The sequence below is a fragment of the Patiria miniata genome, unplaced genomic scaffold (assembly GCF_015706575.1).
Source record: "Patiria miniata isolate m_02_andy unplaced genomic scaffold, ASM1570657v1 HiC_scaffold_5, whole genome shotgun sequence".
Lineage (NCBI taxonomy): Eukaryota > Metazoa > Echinodermata > Asteroidea > Valvatida > Asterinidae > Patiria > Patiria miniata.
Window position 1 is genome coordinate 32,640,937 of NW_024037072.1, and position 25,808 is coordinate 32,666,744.

Sequence of the window (25,808 nt, forward strand, 5' to 3'; positions counted from 1 at the left end):
AGTCAATTTTCACATATCTTGTACTTTATGTCACGATCAAGTATTGGACTAAATTTCGATTCAGTGCAATGTGTTTTTCTTGAGTTATTGTCCCAACAAGAGTGTTCAATAAAAGGTGACTTGAATTCGGATTGAATTTTTCGCGATTAGTACACTGATCGTTTCTTTAAGATTCTTGTCAAAATAACCAAAATAACCAGCAGCCGTCTGAACCTCAGCGCTTCTCACTAGACCGTCTCCTCCAGGGAAAGTCTTTGAGATCTTCGCCAATGGCCACTGGTTTAATTCTGGGTGAGTCATTATCATACATGTCATAACCTGCTGCATCAAGGTACATTCATTCACTGCGGTATTCATTATATCCAAACAGCGCCCTCTCTTGTATTCACGTTTTGTAACATGGCGCTTCTCGGTACACACATGTCATCTCCTAGTGTCGAAGACAGAATCTCATGTGAGTGCATCATTGGAAGTAACTCAATGGACCGATCCAGTAAGCACCGCCCCATGGTGTTCAGACCAATCACAGCCGTGATTTAGGTCCGACGTGCGTGCACAAAAGTCCGACATGCGTGCACGCGCGTATGATGCGCGCGGCAGGAAAATGCAGCGTGGCATTAGAGAGGAGCACGTGTTAGGCCGTGTCCGAAACGGGCTTCCAGAGCTCCGGCTACGTCTATTGTCAGCGCGTCCCCACGTATTTTCAATGGGCGCAGACCTAGACCTAGCTCTAGACAGTTGATTCGGATGCAGCCTTAATTTGCCAAGTGCGCAGTGGGCGGGGCTTACTGGATCGGTCCATTGTCTTCTGAATTAAATTTGGAAATAATAAGCATTACGACATTCGGGACATATGACTATCATTGATATATTCCTTATTTTGTTTACGTGATAATAATTATTTCCACAATCTTGTAAATTAATATTCGGTACAAATACCTCAAAACAACAGTTTGTCAGAAAGTCTATAACCATATAGGTCTGTATAGTAAGACCAAAAAAAGAAGACAATTCAGAGAAATGTTAGTTACTATTCGAGGCCACGCTCTTGCATACAACAGTCACCAAATTAATGTGATTTTTCATGATAGAAAACACAATGCACTGATTTATTGACTTAAACTGGAGATTCCACTCTGGGGAAGAAGGGGTGAAGGTGGACACAAATTGAGTTGAGAGACCAACTTCCAATGATTATGTCACGCATCCAAATGACCTGGAGAGGGCGCTGTCACAGTTTGGCATCGTATCGTGGGTCCCTTACGACGAGATCTGGTGTGATGTCACTCAGACTGGAACATCCTGCAAGGAATAACGAGGGGATTGACATTAGGTCCCAGATGTAACTATTGACATGACGCATTATCAATTATCATAATACATGTATTAACCTCACCAACGTGACACTGCACAAAATATTAAATAATCTACATTAATAACTTAGATGTCATTCTATCTTTTGTATTTAACAACCAAAATGTTTTAATGGTAAATAAAAAAAAATCACAGTTCAGATGTCCTTCATTAACATTCTCACCTGAAAGTGCCATGGCCAAACTGAACTCATCCCTGATGATTTCAAGAACCTTCCTTACTCCTTCTTCGCCCTTCGTTAAGAAAGAAATACGATCGGCGCAAATGCTCATTACTAATTACTACATGTATGTGGCAAAATTAACAGGATTCTTTTACCTTAACACTTGTCAAATACGGGGCTTAGGTATCTTCGTGAAGTCGTAGATTTTTCAAAATCCCAAGAAAAAAAAGTGGGGAAAAGACGATGAAGTTGGGACAGATATGAACCAAGATGTCTGTCTTGAAAAGCATCTTTGCGAAAAATACACTGAAGTGGCTGATATTAATTTTATTCAGAAATGAACAACAATTTGTTTACATATATCCATTAACTGATATTCTACACAGAGATACGACGGCGCTGACATTTTAAGCCCGCTGCACACAAGAGCTGTATGTGCTTAGCAAAAAGTCATTGGAGGCCGTTTGCTCAGCATGTAGCTCACAAAATTCATCCTCATGTGCGGTGAATTTTTTGCTGAGTTTTCTGCCTCGCGAGGCCGTGAGGCAACTATCTTGTTGTGTGCGGTCGAGGAGAGCTACGTGCTGAGCTAAAACGATCAACTAGCCAATGAAATCACACTCTGTGCACGTGATTTTGAGATATTTGTGTGCACATTTTTCTAAAGCGTGCTGGCAATTGTCCCCATTTTTAAATCACGCGACCGATAAACTGGGGGAGCTACGTGCTGAGGTAAAACGATTCACAAGCCTATGAAATCACGTACTCTGTTCACGTGATTTTGAGATATTTGTGTGCAAATGTTTCTAAAGCCTGCTGGCGTTTGTCCCCATTTTTTAAATCACGCGACCGATAAACTAGAATAATGTGCTTTCATTGGCTAGTTTAAACAGGGGAGATATTTGCCTCACGGCCTCGCGAGCCTTTTGCTCAGCACGTGGTGTGCGGTGGGCTTTTAGCTTCTGTGTTTCCTGAAAGGTTCCTTAACTTCCTTTGATAAACATGTATTTTCGTTTGATAATTGATGAATTTCGACGCTCGAACACTTTTTGTTCGATCGCTCTATAGCAACTGATAACGATAGCTGGATGACCACTTTACATTTAGTCTCATATCGTGCGACTGCAATTATTTATCACAAGTTTAAAAGTGGCTTCTCATTTTGGTCGCGTTTGTTTTGTGTCATGGTCAATTATAATGTGGGGATTTGGGGATATCATAGCGAGGTAAAATTTTAGCTTATGACATTTTGACCCACATTTGCTGAATTACAAAACGTTTTCTCGACGTCACTCCCGTCGGCCGGAAGTGGCTTACATTGTATACATTTTGTGTACATTGCACGTGCGAAATTTTGGACACTAGCTGTTCCCACACTTGACTCCTGCAGCTCGAAATCAAGGCCTGTTTGCTGCGATGGCTGCTTGTGGAATAACGTAGTAAATCTGACGTTTCTGATATTTTTAGGCTAACTTAAAGACGTCAGAGTCACACATTATGTTGATTACAAATTCGTACTTTTCGTTAGTCTTGCTTTCTGCTGTATAAATTGTAGACTTTCAGCGAGCGAAATGTATACGCTGCAGAGAACTCAAAATAGTATTTTTCCGTTTCTTTGTAGGGTTTTTGGTTTATGTTCACTTATGATTGTAAGCTTCCCCTCATACTAGATGTCACAGTAATAAATCATGGACTGATTGAGAGCAAATCAAGGAGAAGTGTCCCATCCAATGCCTGTCGTGTTCAGTGAGCCTCCCATTCTCCTTAACTCGTGGACGGATCTCCCCCTTCTTGACTAATACAACAGGGCCGACCACTACCGTAATAAAACAGCCTTGTTAGCTTTCCGGAGACTTACATCATAGGCGAGTCCCCAGATAACCGGCCGACCGATAAAGACGGCTGTAGCTCCCAGGGCCAACGCCTTCAACACATCGGTGCCTGTCCGTACTCCTCCATCAAGGTAGATCTCAACATTGGCACCACGCACCGCTTCAACTACCTCAGATAGCGCATCGATCTGTACAGCAATACACGGAATGGTGTCAATGGGTGGAGAATCCCGACGACAATGGTATGTAGATTGACTTAAATCACGCCCCGCTGAGCTTTAAGAACAATTCAACGAAGGGAATGGCAAAGTTGTATTGGAGGGTACAGAATATTCGCGTTGGAATGTAGGCTTGAGGTCGACTCATCCCATACCAATTAGTTTTAAAGAGCGAATCAAAGAAGAGCTTTTAGTATTCACCCTAACCTTTCCAGGTTTGAAATGTGATAAGATGTATTTGCATCCGTGGCTGTTTTGAAGTGGAAATTCTGTCTGAAAGCATTTTTTAAATGTAAGATTAAACCTTATAAATTCGTATTATGAGTGATTATAATTTTCCCTATGACTACTAACCGTAGCTAAAGTTCCATCCAAGTTTCGAGCGCCATGATTTGAGACGATAATTCCAGCAATGTTATGTTTCAAGGCTTCACGAGCATCTTCTCCTAAAATTAAATTTTGCATTTAATTATAATGAAAAAGAGAAGATCTTGTTTTGTTAGAGTATTTCATGGGTGAACATAGACAAGCTATATAAAAGAAAGTAGATAGCAAGTAAATCTACAAGGAAAGCGTCGGTATGGAATCCGTAGCCAGCCAGTGAAAAAGCGAACCAACCAACCAACCAACCAGGCGACCACACAGCCCCATAGCCGTCCGCGCAGCCAGCCAGCCATTCTGGCAATCGTCAGACAAACACCCCACCAGCAATCCTTCCCGACCGCCAGACAGACACACAGACAGCAGGACAGACACCACAACAGACAGACAGACCAGCAAGCAAGGCAGCCGACCTACGTGTTGACCTGCCAATCAGGCCGACAAGCCTATAAACCAAGAAGCCTTCCAGCCAAGAGGCCTTCCAGTAAGACAGCCTTCCATCCAGGAAGCCAGCCAGCCTACAAATCAGCCTGCCAGTGAGCAAGCAAGCCAGCGGCCAAAGAGCAAGCCAGTCAGCCATCAAGCCGTCAGCCTGTTCGTCATCTAACCGGCCAGCAGCCAGACAGCCAGCCAGCCAGCAAACTAGCAAGTCATGTAGAAATAGCAAACCAGCAATCAGTATGCCAGCCAGCCAGCCTACCAGTCAGCTAGCCAACACGCATGCCAACCAGTTAGCAGGGAAGTCAGTCAGTATGCCACCCAGCCTGCCAACAAGCATGCCATCCCGCTAGCATAACAGCCAGCCAGACTGTCAGTCCACCACCCTGCAAGGCAGGGGAGCTAGCCAGCCAGTCAGCAAGCGAAAAAGCCAAGCAGCCATGCAGCCAGCAAGACAAACTTCAAATGTGGTCGCTGCTCAGAGAGGATTGATTATATTTCAAAGTGAGTATATTTATTAAGAACGCAATAAAGTTTTCATCTTCAGTTGTATTTTGTGTGAAGGTAAGTTGCTTTTTTCTTTGATTGCGATCCAAACATAAAGCCAAAACGTAATGGTAAGGTTGGACAACGTAACATCTTCCCCAACTGTAAAACATTACCAGTGAGAATACCCTTGAGTACAATAGGCAGGGAGGTGATGCTGTTTAACCAGTCTATGTCCTTCCAGGTGACTTTGTCGTTACTAGTCACTGACACAAGATTTGCGAGGTCGGTGTCAGGAAAATTACACAGCCTGTAAAATAGAAGATGAAGACAAGGGGAAAACAAATTCATTTCCTTAATGCCTAATGAGGAAACTACACAGAAGGATCTCTTATTGCACAAAAAGAGATGGCTGTGACGCGGCAGAGGCCTCCACTTACTTTCAGAGACCTGACCAGACATTTCATGCAACCGGTAATCTTACATCTTAACCCCGGAATGGGAGACAATCAAAACTACCTTTGACGATCAGTTGAAGCAAAGACAAAGCATTTCATGTTTCCATTTCCTTTTTGGTCGACGGATGAACACGTTGATTTTGCATTCATGAAAATATCGGAAACTAGACTAGCCTACATGTAGTGTTAAATTCCTCAAACAAATGATCCATATAACAACTCTACACTCCTCCTCTCCCAGGCTATAGGTTCATCATTAATTCAGAACAGTTGACTAACAGTTGACCGACGATAACAAAAACATTTGTTCTATACACCTTAATCATGCGTTACTAAATTACCTCTTTCCTGGCGGGAGCTTCATTCGCTTCCAAGTCTCTCTTCGCGACACCTGACAATCTAGTGTCACCACTAGTACTTTGTATCCGTTTTCTTCAGCTTTCCTGATGACCATGCGGACCGTGTTAAAATCCCTGAACAGATGAACCTGAGCCCAAAGCATACCATTCGGGGACGAGGCTGCAGCTACGTCTTCTATGGGCGTGGTACTACCGGCACTTAGGACCATTCCAGTTCCCATAGACTTGACAGCTGTCAATCAGAATGGTAATTTTTAATCAACTTGTTTTATTTTCAAATCGAGTGCTGGTAAATTCCTTAGTAAAACGGAGCAATGTAGGCGTTATTGAAGCACAATTTTGAAATATTCAGACACTATACACGACATCAACGTCTTTCTTTGTTAGGAATGTGGGAGGACCGATCGCATCCGGAAGTATATTCCTCTTCAATTTTTTTTTATTCCTCAACCCTAACCCTAAAGACTGGGGAACATAGAGACTGGGGAACATAGGGACTGGGGAACATCGGGTGGAATCTAACACCCCCCCCCCCCATGGTACATGCGGTAAAAGCATTCGTGATTTACATGCGAGTCTTTAAGGTTTTCAGGTCGGAAGCTTCTCTATAATAGATAATTACAAAATAAATTCGATGCAATCTTGGCCAAAGCTTAGATGGAATTTAGACTAGCTGACCTGAAACGTTATTTCAATGGAATCGTGAATGTACAATATCTATGATGAATCATACAGAACCAGACTTTGGAGCGATCAACAACCAATGGAATAACCAACACGTCAAAGCATTTGGATCCGTGCACCTACCTTTAGCGGTGGCCAATTCTCCATCGTTGTGTGCCAAGCAATGCATCGCCGTAGGTGCTACAGCTATGGGGAAGGCAATGTCTTGACCCAACATGTTGGTGCGCATGTCTCGTTTAGAGACATCTCGTAGTAGGCGGGGCCTCAGTCTGTACCTGCAGTGGAACCAAAAAAAACTGGATTAGAAGGTATACAAACGATGGCTATACCTGGCGGATTTTTTTCATGGGGGGGGGGGGGTCCATACTGGTCGCAACGATTTTTTTCCGTTGCAAATTGTTCCCTTGCTGTCGTATCAGTTCAACTCAACATGAAGAATCCTTGGTATTATTTTGTTCATATTGCTACAATTATTAAACCAGCTGTATCAAAACCGAAATAGGCCTACGTGAAGGGCACACTATCCCATATAACGGTGTGTTCAGCAACTTCCCTTCGCAGCGAAAACGCAGGCGTCATACATGCATGTGACACTGGAAGACTGGCTCCCGCCGCGCGCTATAACAAAGTGAAAATGGAAGGACCGGCGGGGAAGGGCCTATACATGCATATAGTGGAAAATTGTAAAATCGCAAGCAAACATCGAAACAGAAGATTTCTGCGATTTCGTCAAGACAACTTGATCGATCTCTCTTTTCTGTGTATGTATTTTCCGTTTTCATGAATTAATTTCGTGTTTTCTGAATTTTACTCCGCGCATGCAAGTGGTGCACGTGACATTCCTCGAAGTAAAACCGTTTGCATGTGATCGCAACTATACTCTTTTCTCTATACACTATTCTCCATTAAATCACCACAAACAAAATGTACAAAATATAAAATAATCCCAGATATATCGATTTCATTTTGAAAGCCAATGTAATCTGAAGCATTTGTTTTTGGCTTTATCAACACAGTAATGATAACAGCCTGCAGTGCGAGGTTGAAGTTGTAATGTTTGTTAAATGTTGATTCTTTTGATAAAAAAGAAGAAGAAATACCTTCTGAATTTCAGGGAGAAATCTGCCCTAAAGACCCCCATATTTGTTCAACAATGCACAAGAGAGCTTCTCAAATCAAATAATTTTCGCCACCCCCCCCCCCCCCACCCCCGTGTCTTCGCAACTTTAAACGACGAGAAAATTTCCCCCACATGAGTTTTGAAAAAAAAATCCTCTGGAGATCCCTGATTTTTCTCAAAAGGTGTTTGAGGAAAGGATTAGAATGCTTCAAAATGTTCCTGGGCCTCGGACCTCAGGCCTGGCCGTTCTGACGCGCTCTCGCATTTTTTAATAACCAGCTGAATTAACACCCCCCCCCCCTCGCTTTGTAAAAAATCGTAGATCCACCCCTACTATGAAGTTGATTCCAAAAGCTTCTCAATAGAAAGATACTGATTATACACGCTTTATGTTTTTCGCAATCTCAAGAAAATTTAAAACATTTTCTAATATTTACTTCAATATAATTTTCTCTCAAGCTCAATCCGCGTATAGTGTCTGTTATGTGTCTTTGCAAAGCGTTTGACTCACGAAAAGCGCATCTCAGGCAGCTCTACTGCCTTGTCAATGTCATAGTTATTCCGTGTGTTGCCAAGACGTGTACTCACCTCTGAAAAGCCCATTCGTTGTCTTTAAGAGTCTGTTCCGGGTAAGAGCCACCTCTGAAATACTCATAGGTCAATTGAGGCAGGGACGCACGAGCAAGCGGTTCAAAGTCTTTTAGGCAAACCGGCTCTGATAGGGCCATTTCTTCAATCCAGTTCCTCCTTGTAATTGGATGGAAATCATTGAGAAAAAAAGACAAACGATATGAACTGACACGCTAAACTTCCTTTTAATATCAACTTTGAGATATGATGGCTGTGCACAAGTACGTATTCACACGCATGATTATTTTAACTCCTTCGAAAAAATCACCTTTTGATGTTTACCAGGCTACGAACTTAACTAGGCCATCTCAATGGGTCGTATATTAAAGCATTGTTAAGTGTTCATGACCGTATCAATGATTGTTTTCTGGCTGTGATTGTAACGATGGTGGTTTGGAGATTGTTACAAGAGTGGAACGAAAAGATGAGAAAAACAAATAATGGATAATCAAATTCAATTCACCTGAGTTTGTTTTCACGCAGCTGATAGTGAACTCGCCCGTGAAATCAAAGAGCAAATATGCCGATGATTTCATCAGGATAATGACCCAGATGATAAACGTCTATGCTTGTCTCATTGTATAGTCTAGGGGCTAGACACGACCAACCATATCGCCCACGAACCCCAATTGCTTACCCCCCCCCCCCTCAAAAAAAAAAAAATGGGGGAAACTAATGCACATGCGCTACTTCTGCAGGGAATTGTAATGTAATTCCCAATGTAAAAAAAAATAGACAAAGACAATGAATGAAAGGAAAAAAGGATAGGGTGCCCTATGTCATCTTAACTATTGTAAAATGCAAAAGTAGAAATTATTGGGATGGGGAAAACGGGTCTACTTACAGTACGTTACACATTGAACCAGCTTATAAATGCTTGAATACGATAAGTATACCTACCTGAAGTCTCGGACTCACAAAATGGCGTTTGCACATAGATCTTTCTGCGCTTGGTTGGCAAACTGCATTTTTGCCAACCACGGCCTGCAAAAGTATGGAAGGTCCAACACTGCAAAAATGAAGAAGAGTAATTACAGATCACCAAAATATTATTCGATACTTGAAAGTACAACATTTTCAACAAAGCTACAAAATAATTCCTACACATGTCTTTTTACTATGTGTTAATGGCGTTATGAGGATTTTTTTGGGAAAAATACGTTGCCAACCACGGCTTCAATTTATGCGCTTACGGCAGCCCATACAAAATGGCGCCAATGTTTACTAACAAAAGAAAGGCCTATAGCAATCTTCCGCCTACTGGGTCCAAATGTCAACGGTCCAGGTAGACTTGTCAACGGACTCCGTACATGAACTTTGCAGCAGGGATATACATGTATGCCCAGCCCGTGCGCGTGACTGCAAATTAAAGTACGTGTACTCGCATGACCGGTTTTCGACGATATAAGGCCTTTTCTTCAAACTGACCAACATGAACGAAAGTATCAAACCAAAAGAGGTCTCGGTCACTTTATTCATATCACAGACGTATAGAATAAACTTGGAGAAAGTTGATCACTCCCGTCACTTTTGCGAAATTACCTGTTTTGTTGCTGTCCGTGGCGCACCGCACAGTAAGCATTGTGACCTATATTCGACTGTCGCGTTGAGTAAGGTGTCCCAGTGAAACCATACGCAAAATAAATGTCTGAAATTACTCGAATGTTGTGTGGCACTGTAAAATTCTTCCGTCTATGTTTTTATTGGTTCATCTTTCGTTTTTCCCGACCCTGCCTTCCTCAAAAATGCTCATAAGCTAAAGACTTGTTGGTTTGCATTTTCAACATTGTTGTTATGATCCAATAATACGTACCCCCTGGCCTGATGGGCCCATCTGCTCCACTTTGGAGATGGGGAATTTGGAGTGACTTTTCCTTCTCCTTGGGTCTTCACGGTTCCTGCTATATTCTCCTTCCCACCCCCCCCCTCCTTTTCCAGATCATCAAAACTATCCTCATAATAAATAAGAAAATTAATTTCATCATCGTAATGAATAATTCAGTTTTGGCAAAATGGGAACAATCCTCTTGAATGTGAAAAGAAGTTCATTTACTGAAAGATATTTTTTAATTTTACAAACTTTGCCACTTTTAAAACTTTTCTGAATTTTGGATCTTCAAGTATAACCAAGCACATACTGGGAAAGAACTTGAAATTACTCTTCTGTTTTGGACTGAAAGCATGGCAAACCATGGCATGGGCAAAAAAATGTGTCTTTCAGTCGTAGTCGTGTGACATTACAACAGTACTTGAAGTGAACCCAATGTGAACAGCTTTGGAACATGCACTGAGCCCATGAGGTGAAATAGAGTGAATCCTTAAGTTCAACAGGGCGGTATCGGTGACACACACAGCATTTCTCACCCTCGTTCATTTCCTCATCAGAAGATACATCAAGGCCGGATGTGATTGTTCGGCATGGTCCAGGCTCACAGGCTTGTGATGCAGCTATGGCAGCAGATTCTGTTTTCTTTGCCCTTTTGGTGGATTTCTTCTTTCTGGTTGATGTCTTCTTCTGTGTAGTAGCCATGGCAGCAGACTCTGTTTTCTTTGCCCTTTTGGTGGATTTCTTCTTTCTGGTTGATGTCTTCTTCTGTGACGTTTCAACAAACTGCACAATCTTCTTCCTTACTGCTTCTTCAGTTATGGCCTTTCCCGATGTCACCGAAGAGACACATCTCCTCTTTCTTGGTACTTTCTCTCGCTGGCCTATGATCTCTTCTCTTTTTTTGAAGAGATCACAGGAGTCTGAGTGAGGGAGGCTGCCACTGCCGTCACCTTGTGGACCAACTGGTTGGGGTTCAGACAAATCTGTCAGCTCACTTGCTGTCTTATTTAGTGCTTTGGCTGGTTCGAAAATGCTGACATCAATTATTTCATAGTTGCAAGGATAGATGCCAGTTTTCTTGAAAGAGCTTCGTAAGTTGTCAGGGGATAGGGCCTTCGAGTATGCTCTGCAAGCAAGTTCACAGATGGAGTATCTGTCAATGCCTGTTGTAGAGTGGGCACGCATGTGTTGGTGGCAAATTGAATTGTAGATTTTCTCAAATGGCCCGAAGCATCCAACATCCATTGGCTGCAGGACGTGGCTCGTGTGCGCTGGTAAGACAAACAAGATATTGTGTTCTCTTGCCCAGTCAATCAATGGCAGGGAGATGTGGGAAGAATGTCCATCATAAAGGACAAGGATGGGCTCATCCTCTCTGGTGTCTGTGACATACTTTAAAAAAATGCGATGAGAGGTAGTCCATGAAAACTTCAGAGTTGGACCAGCCACTGTCACTAACAGTTCCGCTCGCACCCGGAGTGCAGCCTTGAAGAAGCTCTTGTCTCATCCTCTTTCCTGGAAATACGAAATATGGTGGAAGTTGCTGTCCAATGGCATTCCCGCAACCAAGGATTGTCACAGTAGAACCCTTGCCTGTAGTGACAGCAACTGTGCTCTTGGACGCACTGACGATATGAGGTGGAGAATGATTTTGCCTCAGTCCCTTTTCATCAATATTGTAGATTCTCTCAGGGGCATCTTTTAGCTTGTACATGGTCATTATCCTGTCAAGCTCAGTGAAATATGCCTTGACAACTTCCTCAGATGTAGCTTTTGCCCTGTATATGTCCAAGCTTCGTGTTTTTTTTCACATGAAGCTCCGGCCATCTTCCCATGAAATTTCTTAACCATCTGAGGGTTAATGGATGTCCTGCTTGCCGTTTGTGGAGACTGACAGCATACAAGGTAGCTACATGTATGTCGACAACTTCAGCCCTCCTGTACCCATAACCCATTACGGCCATCTTCTTGAGATGTTCCACAAATTTTCCCTCTTCTTCAAGGGTAAACAACGGAGCTGGTCCTGACTTGGTAGTTTCCAGGTCAACTCGGCCTTTGACTCGATCCTTCAATGTTGTCACGGGAACGCCACATCTTTTTGCAGCAGCCTCAATGGACCTATTCTCTTCAATAACCAAACGGAATGCTTTGGTTAAGGCTGACGGAGAGTAGTTCCTGTAGGTGATTGGCCTGGGTCATTTCACCGGACTCATGCACATATTCTGTAAAAAAAAAAAAGGAAACAATAATACATAATAAATTTACAAAAGAATAAATAATACATAGGGGCCGAGTTGCATTTTAGTCGTCAATATGTTATAATAATAATAATAATAATACAATATAGTTTTATTTCAACAGGGTAGCCTTTTCAGTTACTCAAACTGCTATTCTTAAGGGCCCTGATTACATTAAAATATGTTATTGAATGAAACCAATAAAAACATTAAACAAAACCAAAATTCTTAAATAATAAAATGACAATATTAGGCCTAAAAAAAATAAGTCGGTCTCTGGTCAGCGCGCGCGTCAATTTTAATCATAGTCGATTTTTTTTTCCAAAATGTTCCGCGGTAGCTCCAACAGCGCCCTCTATTTTCGCACCTCCTCAATTTTTTTTTTACCAAAGAGCACCAAGGAATGGGGAATTGCACCAAGGCAAATGATCGAAAGCACCAAGGCAAATTATGGAGGACACCAATGTACATGAGGACACCAAAAAAGCAAAATAGTAACCCACCTTGTCTGTACAATCCAATTAAGCTTGAAGAAAAAAAAAAGCAAAAAAAAAAAAAGCAATCAATTCCGGAACTTTGGTCTGACCAAATCAGTACCAAATCTATTAGCACAAAGAAAAGAAAATTGTTATCATTTAACATAAATAAATAAATAAAAATAATAATAATAAACAAACAAATTAACAAACAAACACCCAAACAAGCACAATGTAGTTAAGAGATGAAAGCAAGAAAAAAAAATATGAATATTTAAATATAGCAACCACAAAATACCTTAAAATATATAAATTAAGAAACAACCCATTTCTAAACGAACGGATGAATATTAAGAACAGTCTAACAAAAATTTATAAAACAAGATAAGATCAAATAAATCAAATAAACAAGCATTCAAGATATAAAAACAACCGAAAATTGTTCACAGCACTGTTGTCGTGAAATTTCACACTAAATCATTGTATTAATTTTTGTATTGAAACCAAATGAAGCCTATTTGATCATTTTACTTTATGCCTTTCAAATAATATTAATATAAGCGAGACGCTTCTTAGGAGACTCCGTAGTTTTTACCCAGAACGCTTTGCTACAAGCTGCGTGACGTTTTTTTGTTCTTCATATCTTGGGCTTTGTTACGGCATACACAGAAACTTTTTAGGACCAATAATAAAGAAAACAAGAGCTACGAAACACCTCACCATTTAGTATCTAGTAAAATACGCCCCCAAAAAACCCAACTTTTTTAGTCGTACAAGTTTAACCTACCGGAAGAGCCTTAACTTTCCACATTTTCGGTGATGGACAAGAGCAGCGAACGAACCGGGGGATTCCAAGTTTGAGACGTCACACGGAGTTGTTTACATCACGCGCTGTGACGTAGAAGGTCAAGCGTCGAAAACGCGTACCGTCGAAAACTGGGCCCTCTACGGATACACATGATTGATTTGAATTTGTGAATGCGTAGCCCACATGTGTGCGCCAGGCGTACAGTGGCAAAGTGTTCAACAGTCCCGCTCTCTCTTTGAAGCCGTTGAAGCATAGACGTAGTAGCCAGACGTAGCCAGACGTAGCCGGGGGGGGGGGAAGTAAGGGGGTAAATCCCCCAATATTTTGTAAAGACTGCCTTTTTCCATTAAAATGCCTTTTTTTTCGAACCGGCTTACCCTCCCCCCCCTAATAATTTGGAAAGAGTGCCCCTTTTTTTTTACGAAGGGCCTTTTTTTCTGAACAAGTGCCCTTTTCAAAAAAGCAGTGGTGCCCTTTTTTGTGGCATATGCCGTTTTGGGTGCCTTTTTCAGAATTTCGCACATGTATCGCCCTGAAAAGCACCATATATTGGCCCTTTGTGTGCATAATTGTCGGTTTTGAACAGCGCCCCCCCCCCCTTTTTTTTGATTTTACGGAGGCCAAGTGTCCGGAGAAAAAAACCTGTCTACATTTCACAACGGATGTGCAAGTGCCCTTTTCAAACCCCCCCCCCCAAATAAAAATGACCGTGCTACGCCCCTGTGAAGGAGTACTTGCGCACGTAGTCTTAAAGGGAAGATACAACATTTGCAAACATCAAAAAACGAAATGATCAAATTATCACGACATACCTTACTGGATTGTTAGGGAATGACAGTCTAAAGCATCCTGTAAAATCATGGCTCCTGGTGTGCTGACATTTTCAAGAAAAATTGTATTTTTCCAACGCTGGTCGGCCGACCAGCGTTGGAGAAAACTGGCTTTTTTTCAAAAACTGCTCCCAATTTTTCATATTAAGTTACTCCGCATTTTCTTTGCAATTGATAAAACACCTGTGAAGGGGTACAAGCCTGCTGGACTGATTCTCTGACCTTACAATTCCCCAAAGTCTATAAATTGCTCTGTTTCATCTGAAGTGGGGTCAGGGAACCAGACTGCAAGAACATGATTGGTCACGTTCTTGGTTTTCCCAGCATCTACAAGCCCAAAACGAGAAACAAGTCAGTTTAACAATATTTACTTTAACATATTAATCCAGTCCAAATCCATTTATTTCTGAAAACTGCAGCAAAAGCAAATGTTGTACATTCCCTTTAAGGGTGCAACCCTGCAAAATAAATCCCATAGACACTAGCGCTAAATGCGCATACTTTAACATTCTTTTAAAAATACTCAGAACTCTCACAGGGTATTCAAGCTGCACAGAAATATGATGATCAATGTGTCATCTTTCATTGAGTGGTCGGGTACAACCCGACCACTCTTTGGATTTGTTGCGATTAATCTTTATTTCTTTCTTTCTTTCTTTTTCTGCATAGCACGTTTCCGCGGGTTTTCTCCTAAACGGTATATGATATGAACTTGTACCTTTGAACATATATTGACCCTCATTCCGGGTGGCGCATATTACACTGACGTCACTATGACGTCATCGGGTGTCAAATTACAAGCGATTTTCGTTGAAAAAATGACGATCTTCTTTCATCTATAACTCTGCAACAAAATGATCAATTATGCTCCAATTTTGTAATCAGATAAACCATAAATTGATAAACATTTTTTGTGTTGTGTACGTGAACTCGCTTGACCTTTACTTCCGGGTCTACCGGAAGGTTAAATTTAGGTGAATTCAAAATGAAGACATTAGCCTGAAATCGAAACAAAGCACAATTTCTTCCAAACGGTTTACGGTATGATCATAAAACCTACTGTGAACCTGTACCATGTTACGAAGATGTTATAACTGTTGTTACGTCATCAAAACGTCATCAGGTATCAAATTACAAGCGATTTGATTGCACGATTTGACAAAATACTTTGACCTATATCTCTTGAACTAAATAGGGTATTGTGTTCGTTTTTTCGTGAGGTTGTAGACGGTGCCTTGAGCAACATTTCTTATTCCCGGGCACAAAACTGCTTGACCTTTACTTCCGGTGTTACCGGGAGTGCAATAGAAACTGAATCTAACTCTAAAACGGAAGCATTTTCGTACAGACAAATACATTATTGAAGTGTTAAGTGAGGAATGCCAATCACAAAAACATTATTTTGACGTCATCCAAGAAAGGGCGCCCTCCAGCGGCACATGGAAAACAGTTTAATCTTTTAAAATGTTAAAACCCTTAATCAAATTTTTATGATATAATTGCCCCTATATATCCCGTGAGCAACCACAAATGAATTTGCAAGGTTTCATAATCATGACGTCATCAGACCGGAAATTACTGTAGGGAGAATTCAACAATGACCATTTTATTTTTAAAGTCATCATTTGATCCTTGTCTCATGACTTTGTTTTTTGCCCCCCCCCCCAAATGACATCTGTTACACTTAATATTGACCTTTTGCTTCCAAATACTGTGACGTCATCAAACTGGAAGTTACATGTAGCTGTTATTATTACATACACTTAATTTCCATGCATTATTTTTACTTAATGATAAACAAGTGTCCTCCCTTCCCTGTTTTGACTGATGACGCCATCAAACCGGAAATAACTTGTACTCAAACTGTTTACTGAAATTTATCATACCTTAAAAGACGCATTCTTTTTGTGAAAAATAATTGGTACTGGAAATGTTGAAGTTTTCGGTCCTTTTTTCTGACATAAACATATTCATAACTTAATTAGACAATGTCTAATGAAATGGTTGTCTACCCGACCACTCTGCGTTTGTAACAACAAACGCGAACCTCTAGTTTTCTTTTGATTTTTTTGGTGAGTTGACCATTGACTTTTCGAGATATTCTCACCCAAAGAAGACGACCCGTATTTTCCCCAAAGCGGAAAAGTAGCCATCTTGAAAAACGATCCCTCCACAACATGGCAAAATAGCGCCACTTTCAAGCCCAGTAGCATCCAAAATGCTCAGAATTGGAAGCCCCAAGTCTGGGCCAGAGGTTCATTACCATATCTCTTCAATTTCCCAATTTTAGGGCTCTCCAAACTCTCTAATATAGAATATTTTGAGGGTATAACTTTTATTCATGAGCTCGGCAGACGGATTTTTTGACTACTTACAGGCGTGCATCCTTTAATAGCAGGCAACTTTCATATTTTAACACAAAAACACATTCAGGAGAAGCAGAATATCTCCAAAGTCAATATTTTGAAGAAAAAAAATTGAAAGAAAAAAATTATCCGAGGTCAAAATTTGGCCCGCAAATAGTGACTTTTTTGCGCTTGCTAGCTGTAGAGCGCCCCCAACGACAATTAATTGAGTTCCAGCTACTTTGAAGCTCAAAATGCCTCCCCCCCCCTTTTCAACTCAAAATTGCTGTAATCGGCTGATAGCCTACGACTCCCTTACAATTTGGGAAAACCCGTTACGGGAAAAGCCCTTGGTAATACCTTTAAAATACTTTTGCCTCCCCCCCCTTCCCATAGGCTCCGCCCACTGCAAAAACACCGCCGCGGCAAAGCGCAAGCGCGGCGGTCATCTTCAATTGTCAGTCTTTACAGGGTGAAACCCTGCAAAAAAAGCCCATAAACACTAGTGCTAAATGCACATACTTCAAAATTCTTTTAAAAATACTCAGATCTCTCACAGGTATTCAAGCTGCACAAAAAAATGATGATCAATGTGTCATCTTTCATTTTCTTTTCATTTTTTTGGTGGGTTGACCATTGACTTTTCGAGATATTCTCACCCAAAGAAAACGACCCGTATTTTCCCCAAAGCGGAAAAGTAGCCATCTTGAAAAACGATCCCTCCACAACATGGCAAAATAGCGCCACTTTCGAGCCCAGTAGCATCCAAAAATGCTCAGAATTGGAAGCCCCAAGTCTGGGCCAGAGGTTCATTACCATATATCTTCAATTCCCCAATTTTATGGCTCTCCAAACTCTCTAATATAGAATATGTTGAGGGTAAAACTTTTATTCATGAGCTCGGCGGACGGATTTTTGGCCTATTTACAGGCGTGCACCCCAAGGCTTTCTTTGTTAGCGTGTAACAGTGTTTGCGTAATGAATTTTGACTAGTTATGTGACTCGAGACAAGTCTACTAACGAATAAAAACAAGAATGCAATATTCACGTGCAATTATTTTATCATACCTTTATAGGGGACAATGATGCAGTTTTTGTTCTTTCGACACTACACCGGCCCTGGTTCAATTTTTTTTATGCATAATCTATTTGCCCCGAACAAGGCTAAAAGCCACGCAAGGTACAGGGCTACAAGAGCAATAAAAAGAAGAGTAAGTGCTCAGGACAACTGATGGTAGCATTTGACATTCCTCTTGAAACAGGACAGATGAAAATACTTTAAACGGCCATTACAGCCTGGAATGCACCCAACTGGGCTACAAAACGCGTTAGAAACGAAATCGTATTAATTGGAAGGAGCATTGAAAAGTATGATACCTGTATATACGTCCACACAACTATCCTTTAAAAACTGTTTGAGTTTTTGGTTTTGCTCTGGCTTTGATAACACAATGGATTCCATTCCTAAATGCGGATTTCGTTTAAAGGGAACAACCTCGCATGAGTAGAGATCTGCTGACTCTGACGTTGTATGAATGCTATGCCATTTTGACTGTGTGCCTACCAACAACCTGTGTGCGGGCATGGCTGATCAGAGCAGTCTCTTCAATAATAACTCTTTTCAACTATGGCATGGTGTTTTCCCCTTTCTATTGTAGCTATTTCCCCGGGGTTATATTCAGTCTTTTGTTAACAAATACCCTTCATCAAAGCATTCAGGCAGCAGGTCAGCTTGTCATGTACAGCCATTATCGCAAAATAACTCCCATACTTCCATTCCATTCCCAGTTTGATGTACCTTTTTCACATCAGTTTTTATCTGACTCTTATCTTTTCAAACAGAAATAGTAAGACTGAATTTTCCTCCATTAACGTAATCACGGCTCTGCACTGAGGTACTTGCAGAACACGAGTCTCTTCTCCTTTTAGTAGGCATAATTTTGTTCGTTTTTGAGCTTTTTCCCTGAATGGCTGAGGGTGGTGTTCGTGCCGTGGTGATTCAGAGCGGGTCCTTCTCGTGTAAAGCTGGCTTCGCCGGTGAGGATTTCCCCAGCGCCGTCTTCCCGTGTGTGGTCGGCAAGCCCCGCTTCAAGGTAAGAACAGGCAAAATGAGCGGCAAATGACGGTGACAACGATGATGAAAATGAAACTAAAGGCTCACGAAGTGACAATGAAGCAGGGTTGTATGACACGCCATCGGACTCGTGTCCGACTCTCCGTTACTCGGACTCGAGCCACGATGACAAAAGACTCGGACTCAGACTAGGACTCGGCCCTGCGGTCCCGACTTGGACTCGAACTCGATCTGATGCGTGACTCTGGACTCCACCAAAATTACCATAAATCACATGTTTTTTCAACTAGATAATTCTAACGTATTTTGAAGACGATCCTTTCCTGAGCCATCAACAGTCAGTGCGGTGCAGAAGAAGCGCATCTAAGTACCGAGTCGTTGACACATGGAACAGTCTGCCAGAGGAAGTGGTCCAAGCTCTATCTCTCGTTTCTTTTAAATACAGTCTCAATAATGTCTGGACATTCCGTAGCTGTAAATTCACCCCAATATATTAAGATATTAATTGATTAATTTCGCATTACCCCTTCAACTTCTATTCTCTTCTATCATTTCTACTCTGCAACCACATGTCCTCTTTAAGATAAGAGCAGATTAATTTTACCAAGATTTGATGGGTCATATAAGCCCTAGGCTTCAACTCGACCCTCCATTTCTAGCTAGATTTAAGCAAGAAGTACTCTTCATATACAGCGCGTGCGGCTATTTCCAATATAGTACTTACACGTGACTCGTGGCTCGGACTCGGACTCGACCCTAGTGGCTCGTGACTCGGACTCGGACTCGACCTGAATGACTCGGGACTCGGACTCGGGAGACCGTGTAATTCGGACTCGGACTCGATGTTTGATGACCCGAATACAAGTCTGCAATGATGATGAAATGTCAATGATTATGATGATATTACGGATCATTACGACAACTAAAATGTAGCAAACAAGGTGATTTTCCATAAACTGTTGAGATAGCAACGGGGATCTAGGTGAGGGTAAACTCCTTCGGCACGCGGATAATTGGAGGTTCCCCAGTAAGTAAAATCTTCCCCAGTACTTTCCTCGCCTTCCACCACTGTGATCCGGGTTCGATTCCTGACTGGGGAATATGTGGATTGGGTTTTCAAGTCCCTACTTGATTCTGTGGGTTTTCCTCAGAATATTCTTCTGGGATTTACCTCCCACGTCTAAAACTGTAATTTCTCCACATTGTCTTCTCTTTACTAAGACCCATGGGAGACCAGTGGATTCCACTGAATGGGCTACCTAGTTGGAAAAAAAATAATGTAACGTAAATTGTTTCCTCTATCATGCGGGTAAGCGTTCGTGTTGAGAGTCAATACTTTGGCCATCAGTTGCTGGCATGCAACCAGCTGAGGCACAGTTATGGGGGTAAAAGGGTCGTGGGAGGGGAACATTCGTCGTTTTTGCATGTTGCCCAAACATTTCACAGAGAACTATGAAGCGAAAAATAACTTAAGTATAAACAATTTGAATTGAGTTTGTTCACTTTCGGTTCACGACCACATTTCTGCTAGCAAAAAAATAGCAGATTTTGGTTTCTACAGTAAGATCAACCCGAATATTTACTAACAGAAATTGCGGATTTTTTAGTTGTCCACTTTTGAGGCGTCAAGAAAAGTCGTCAAAGTAAAACCCACATATTGAAAACGGGTGTTGTGACTCTAAAATCTAAATCTCTGCAAACAGGAATTGGGAGAACGGGGTTGTCCACTTTTGGAGCATCACATCTGTTGCTAATAAATATTTGAGATTTTTAGTTTTCCACTTTTGAAGCGCTGCGATACATGTAGTTGTTAAAGTAAAATCCAAATTTCTACAAGCAGACAAACCGGTGTTCCTATTTCTAAAAACCTAACATTCTACTAGCAGAAAATGGGAAACTGCGCTTGTCCCCTTTTTGGCGCTCCATAAGTATCCGCCACCCTATCCAGGGGCGCCGATGACCACTTAATTTACTAGTTCACATTGGATAGATTTTGGGGTTTTTTTTTACCGGTGACCAGTGCCACGGGATGTATACGAAATTGATCGTAGCATCTGAACTGACTACCAAAATGGTTTGTGACGTCCGCGTTTCCTTCACAGGATTTTGTGAAGGGAATAAGTACTATCATTGGGACCTTTGGATACAGCATTGTCACTAGCATATTTGACTTGAGACTGGATGACCTGTGATTGACTAGGTGTAAATAGAATGTACAGGTTGGCGTAGCGGTACATTCCTCGCCTTCCACCGCTGTGACCCGGGTTCGAATCCGGGCCAATATATGGATTGGGCTTTCAGTCCCTACCTGCTTCCGTAGGTTTCCTCAGGATATTCTTCTGGGCTTTTCCTCCCGCCTCTAAAACAGTTATTTCTTCTCATTGTCTTCAGGTTTCTTCAGGCTTTCGAGCTACAGTACTTAGGGTGCTTTTGAGGAATCCTTGGTTTCATTACCAGAAAGAAATAAGATAAAAATAAAACAAATAAAATAATTGCGGGAATTTGACGGATACACCATGGTGCATGGTAATTGTGCCAATTTGGCTTCAATTGTTTTGGAAAAGTACAATTCATTCGCATATTCACTCTTTTCATTTCGAACAAAACAACTGAGTGCAAGAAGTCTATTCTCGCACCCTTATAGATGGTGTATTGCAAAGGATCTAAATAACGACATTACCGTTCGTTTTTACAGGGGATTACCCCTGGCGTAGGGCACAAGGCCAGCTTCGTTGGACACGAAGCTCTGAAGAGGAGGAGTGTCCTCTCCTTGAAAAGCCCCATAGAACGAGGACTAGTCAGAGACTGGGATGGGCTGGAGAAGGTCTGGCACCACACCTTCGACAACGAGCTACGCGTGCCTTCCGAGGACCATCCAGTGCTACTTACCGAGGTCCCGCTGAGCTCAAATGAGAGTAGAGAAAAGATGGCCCAGGTGAGAAATCGTTCATGGTTAGAAAGCACTACTATTTTCCGTGCCAGTATTTCCAATGAAAAAATGCCGTTGCATTGTACATTTCTAGTCGAGAGAGGGCGGTGTTTGATAACAGTTACTGCAAGAACTCTCAATATAAATTTGGTTTGATCTGTGACCTGCGGTGAATTCCTCCCGTGCGCAAAACACGTGCGCAAGTTATGTACATTCTTTGATCGTATATACCTTTATCATGCTGCCACCATTTCAGTCATGTTTCCTGTATCCAATAACAGTGATATTTTTTTTGTGAAAAAGGAACCAGACTATTTTTCCTTCCAGCCTCGCTTTGGTTTCGTTGATTTGAATGGGAAAAAATCAAGATGGCCGCAAAATGATAATGGTCTATAGCAGTTACTCGCGACGCTTTGCAACATTTGTGTTTCCCTCCAAGAGTAGTGTGAAAACAATCAGCGCTCACCGGTGCCTTGGGTATATGTGTTTGGACCACTGATCTCTATATAAAGACTGGATAGCGGATATGCATACAACATTCACACAGTAGACTTTGCATATTGACCAATTCGCCCCCGGTCTCACGAAGATGGCCGCGTATTATACGAACGTTCTACGCGTAAATACGCGCGCGTTGTATCAACAGTTGACGCGCATTTTGGTCACGTACACATATTATGATGTTCTAAAAGGGACACATTTCCGTAGTGATTATTATTTCAAAACGCCGAAAAAGTTATATTTGCGGCATTTTAGTAACCACGACGTTAGAAAAATTGTAGTGAACCTTGGTCAGTGATGGTGGTCAAAATATAAGTCAAGTGAACCGCGACGTTTACAAAAGAAATCATGCTGTCTATAAAAACGACAACTTGTCCTTTGTAGATCACCAGCCGGTCTCACCAATATGGCGTCAAATTCGTACATTGTGCGGCTCTTTATTAGCTATCCAGTCTTTATATAGAGATCAGTGGTTTGGAGTTTCAACGAGTTGGCAGATCAATTAAAGAAAGCAAAATCATTTCGGCTACAACACGAGACAGCCCCTAGCCCCGCCCCTACCTCGCTGAACCATACCTGTATGGAAATTCAAATTACAATGTATCTGCATTACGACAGATACATTTCAGGTCTTACAAGCATGTTAAAACTACTTTAAAAATCCATCTCAACATCACGCGCACTCCTTTCTTTATTCTTCGTCTCTCTCTCTCTCTCTCTCTCTCTCTCTGAATTTCAGATAATGTTTGAAACCTTCAATGTGCCAGCTTTCTACCTTGCCAATCAAGCTAAGCTGTCCATGTGTTCGTCTGGTAGACTGACTGGAATGGTCGTCCACGTGGGCCACGGTGTGTCATACGCGGTACCAGTCTCGGAAGGATTCGCCCTGAAGCACGCCACCTTGCGACAGGACCTGGCGGGCCAAGATTTGACTGAATATCTGTCGGACATGCTCTTCGCTCGAGGCTTGATTTCGAAGTCGGCAGGTTATTTTTAAAAGTTGAACAAAGAAATTGACTGGAGCGGGATTTGAACCTGCGCCCATCGGATAGCCGTTCTGGCGTTCTACGAACTGAGCTATAGCCTAAAGATGGTTCCCCATTTGGTGAATGCCTTTCATTAGGGGGACCTGTTCTGAAGCCATAAACCCGTATATGACATGACGTTTATACCTACAAATCACGATTCTACACCAACATTAGCAATAGCGCTAACCTGGGAAATAGCAAACGGGATTCACGCAGAGAGGATACGGCTTTAATGGCTGGATAGGTCAGTTGGTAGTGTACCTGAACAGCAATCCGGAGGTCGCAGGTTCAAACCCCGAACTTCCGAACAAAAGATGTCCACATAAACCAGGTAGAGGAGACACTGTGCGGACTTGGGCAAGTCCACACAGTGTTTCCCCATTTCTGGAAAACAGGTTTAGAGGCATTTTTGGGTTAGGTTTATCCGTAGCAGAATGAAGAGAAACACTAAAGGGAATCATAGAAAAAAAATTGGGTTGAAAGAGTTTTCACAGTTTGAGAAAAATGAGTTTTTTCACTGGTTTTTCTTAACTACACGAAAGCAATGGAAAGTCCACACTTGGTATGTAACGTAAACTTGTGTGTGGGTGTGTGTGTGGGGGGGGGGGGGGGAGTGTCGGGAGGGGTGGTGGATAGGAACCTCTATGGTTGTTGAGATCTCAATAGTATTGTGAAGTAATTACACATTGACGACTGTACATGATGCCGCTATGCCGATGTCTGTTAATGTGACGACAAAGAGGAACTTCATATTGACGATTAGAGGATCAGAACTGTCACGAAAACGACGATGACATTGTTGATGACAATAAGGATAAATATGACACAATGCGATGATGGTCCCAAGAACAAGATGAACAATGACTGCGATGATGACAATTTTGATGATGGTGATCACTGCAATGACAAAGGAGATGAGAAATAACAGCAATTAACGATAAGGATAACGATGATGACATTACGAAATTTCTGTAGCCGATCGAGGAGTTTGGGATGGGTTGGAGAAACACAAAGTAATAAATCGAGGTTTGAGAATTTGCATAATGTAATTTCAGGGATAAATAGTTAGGGATTTTTTAACCACATTAAATGCCCCAATCGTTAATCCGCCCTTGCATTGAATGATTGGGATGATGATGATGATTGATTGACCATGATTGTGTATACGGGGATAATTACTGCAGATCGAAGATGACCAATGACGTACACAATTTGTGTTAACGTTTTTCTGTCTGTGGTGGTCACGATGGTGGTATTGGAGATAGTTGCAAGAGTTGAAAGAAGAAATGAGAAAACTATTAGTTGGATAATCAAATTCCGTTCACCTGATTTTGTTTTCACACAGCTGATAGTGAACTCGCCCGTGAAATCAAGGAGCAAATGTGCCGCCTCGCCCTCAACTTCCAACCAGAAATGGCTCGTCTGGCATCCGACCCTTCCCTGGCAAAGGACTACCGCTTACCGGACAGTAAGGTCATCACGGTGAGTAAGGAACAGCTCCAGTGCCCAGAAGCGCTCCTTCGGCCCCTGGTGATGGGAATCAACGCTCCTGGTCTGTGCCAACTCGCGGTAGACAGCATCGAGAAGTGCGAGAGCTCTTTGCGGGAGGACATGTACGCAAACATCGTCTTATCGGGTGGCTCGTCCCTGTTTCCCGGCCTTGCGGACAGGCTTAAGTTGGAGGTGGAGCGGCATCTTGAGCAGTCCACGACGGGCGCGCCAGAAGTGAACATCGTCGCCCCTCCGGACAGGAGGTACTCCTCCTGGATGGGCGGGGCTATCCTTCCCACTCTGCCGACATTCCGGCACATCTGGGTCAGCCGGCAGGAGTACCAGGAATCAGGCCCTGGCATTGTCCATCAAAAGTGCCTGTGAATAACTGGCTCCAATGGATCAATGTTTACACTCTCTTCAGTTGTCCATGAATGAGAAGTACCTCTAAAACCCGATAGTGATTACTAAAACGGTATATGCTTCGCCTTCCTCTTTGTCAACCGGCCTGTTATTCAATCCTTGAGCTATGTCAATTCAAATGCTTTATCATACTTGGAAATTATATGAGGAACAATAATTACACATGCAAAGTCTGTAAAAAGTGTAAAATTCCATGTCATTCAAAGTAGCATATGAAATTGAGATCAAGTTTCTTGCCCAAGAACACAATGCACAATTATCTTCAAGCTGAGCTCTAACCCATGATCAGCAGGTTCGAGCACGGACCAGTGGTTAACTAGTGGTTGATTCGTGACGTACCTGGCGCATGCGCACTGAAGTTGAGGCGCGAACGACTCTGGTCGAACTATTGTTCTAAATGGTGGTCGCACAATAATTCAACAGTCTTGTTGTTTCTCTTTATTTACACAAATAATAGTGATTGTGTATAGTTTAGGACATCTTGTAACATAATCGCCAATAGTATTGTACCATGGTGACAAAAGTGACATAATCGTAAACTAACATGGAAAAACTGTGCAATGAAAATGAAATTCTGTTGATAGTTGGCCCCTCTGCACTTTGCTATGGAAATTACTATTGATAACCAGCTATAATTCGCAAGGGCGGATCCAGAACACAATTTTTTTGGGGGGGGGGCAAAAAAAAATTTGGTC

General features: G+C 42.0%; 2 protein-coding genes and 1 pseudogene across 2 annotated transcripts; 1 reads left to right on the plus strand and 2 right to left on the minus strand.

Moving 5' to 3' along the window:
• Nucleotides 1-930: 930 nt before the first annotated feature.
• Nucleotides 931-9,149, minus strand: LOC119742034 (hydroxyacid oxidase 1-like). Its single transcript, XM_038218052.1, has 9 exons — nt 9,044-9,149; nt 8,102-8,260; nt 6,517-6,668; nt 5,692-5,941; nt 5,069-5,202; nt 3,942-4,033; nt 3,396-3,557; nt 1,538-1,607; nt 931-1,302 (listed from the first exon to the last, which is right to left on the minus strand). Exons 2-9 carry the CDS (start codon nt 8,239-8,241, stop codon nt 1,232-1,234), a joined length of 1,071 nt encoding a protein of 356 aa, XP_038073980.1. The 5' UTR covers nt 8,242-8,260; nt 9,044-9,149; the 3' UTR covers nt 931-1,231.
• A 412-nt stretch (nt 9,150-9,561) lies between these two features.
• On the minus strand, nt 9,562-12,166 carry LOC119741385 (annotated as a pseudogene).
• A 5,993-nt stretch (nt 12,167-18,159) lies between these two features.
• On the plus strand, nt 18,160-25,781 carry LOC119740225 (actin, muscle-like). Its single transcript, XM_038215457.1, has 4 exons — nt 18,160-18,760; nt 21,437-21,676; nt 22,911-23,157; nt 24,545-25,781. The coding sequence occupies exons 1-4, from the start codon at nt 18,635-18,637 to the stop codon at nt 25,072-25,074; spliced, it is 1,143 nt and encodes a 380-aa protein (XP_038071385.1). The 5' UTR covers nt 18,160-18,634; the 3' UTR covers nt 25,075-25,781.
• Nucleotides 25,782-25,808: the final 27 nt, after the last annotated feature.

Coding starts and splice junctions, on each gene's coding strand:
- LOC119742034 (XM_038218052.1), bottom strand. CDS start 8,241: ATGGCCCTATCAGAGCCGGTTTGCCTAAAAGACTTTGAACCGCTTGCT. Junction 5,942..6,516: donor AGAATTGGCCACCGCTAAAG/GTAGGTGCACGG, acceptor TCTGATTGACAG/CTGTCAAGTCTATGGGAACT. Junction 1,303..1,537: donor TTTGGCCATGGCACTTTCAG/GTGAGAATGTTA, acceptor TATTCCTTGCAG/GATGTTCCAGTCTGAGTGAC.
- LOC119740225 (XM_038215457.1), top strand. CDS start 18,635: ATGGCTGAGGGTGGTGTTCGTGCCGTGGTGATTCAGAGCGGGTCCTTC. Junction 18,761..21,436: donor TCGGCAAGCCCCGCTTCAAG/GTAAGAACAGGC, acceptor TCGTTTTTACAG/GGGATTACCCCTGGCGTAGG. Junction 23,158..24,544: donor CTTGATTTCGAAGTCGGCAG/GTTATTTTTAAA, acceptor GTTTTCACACAG/CTGATAGTGAACTCGCCCGT.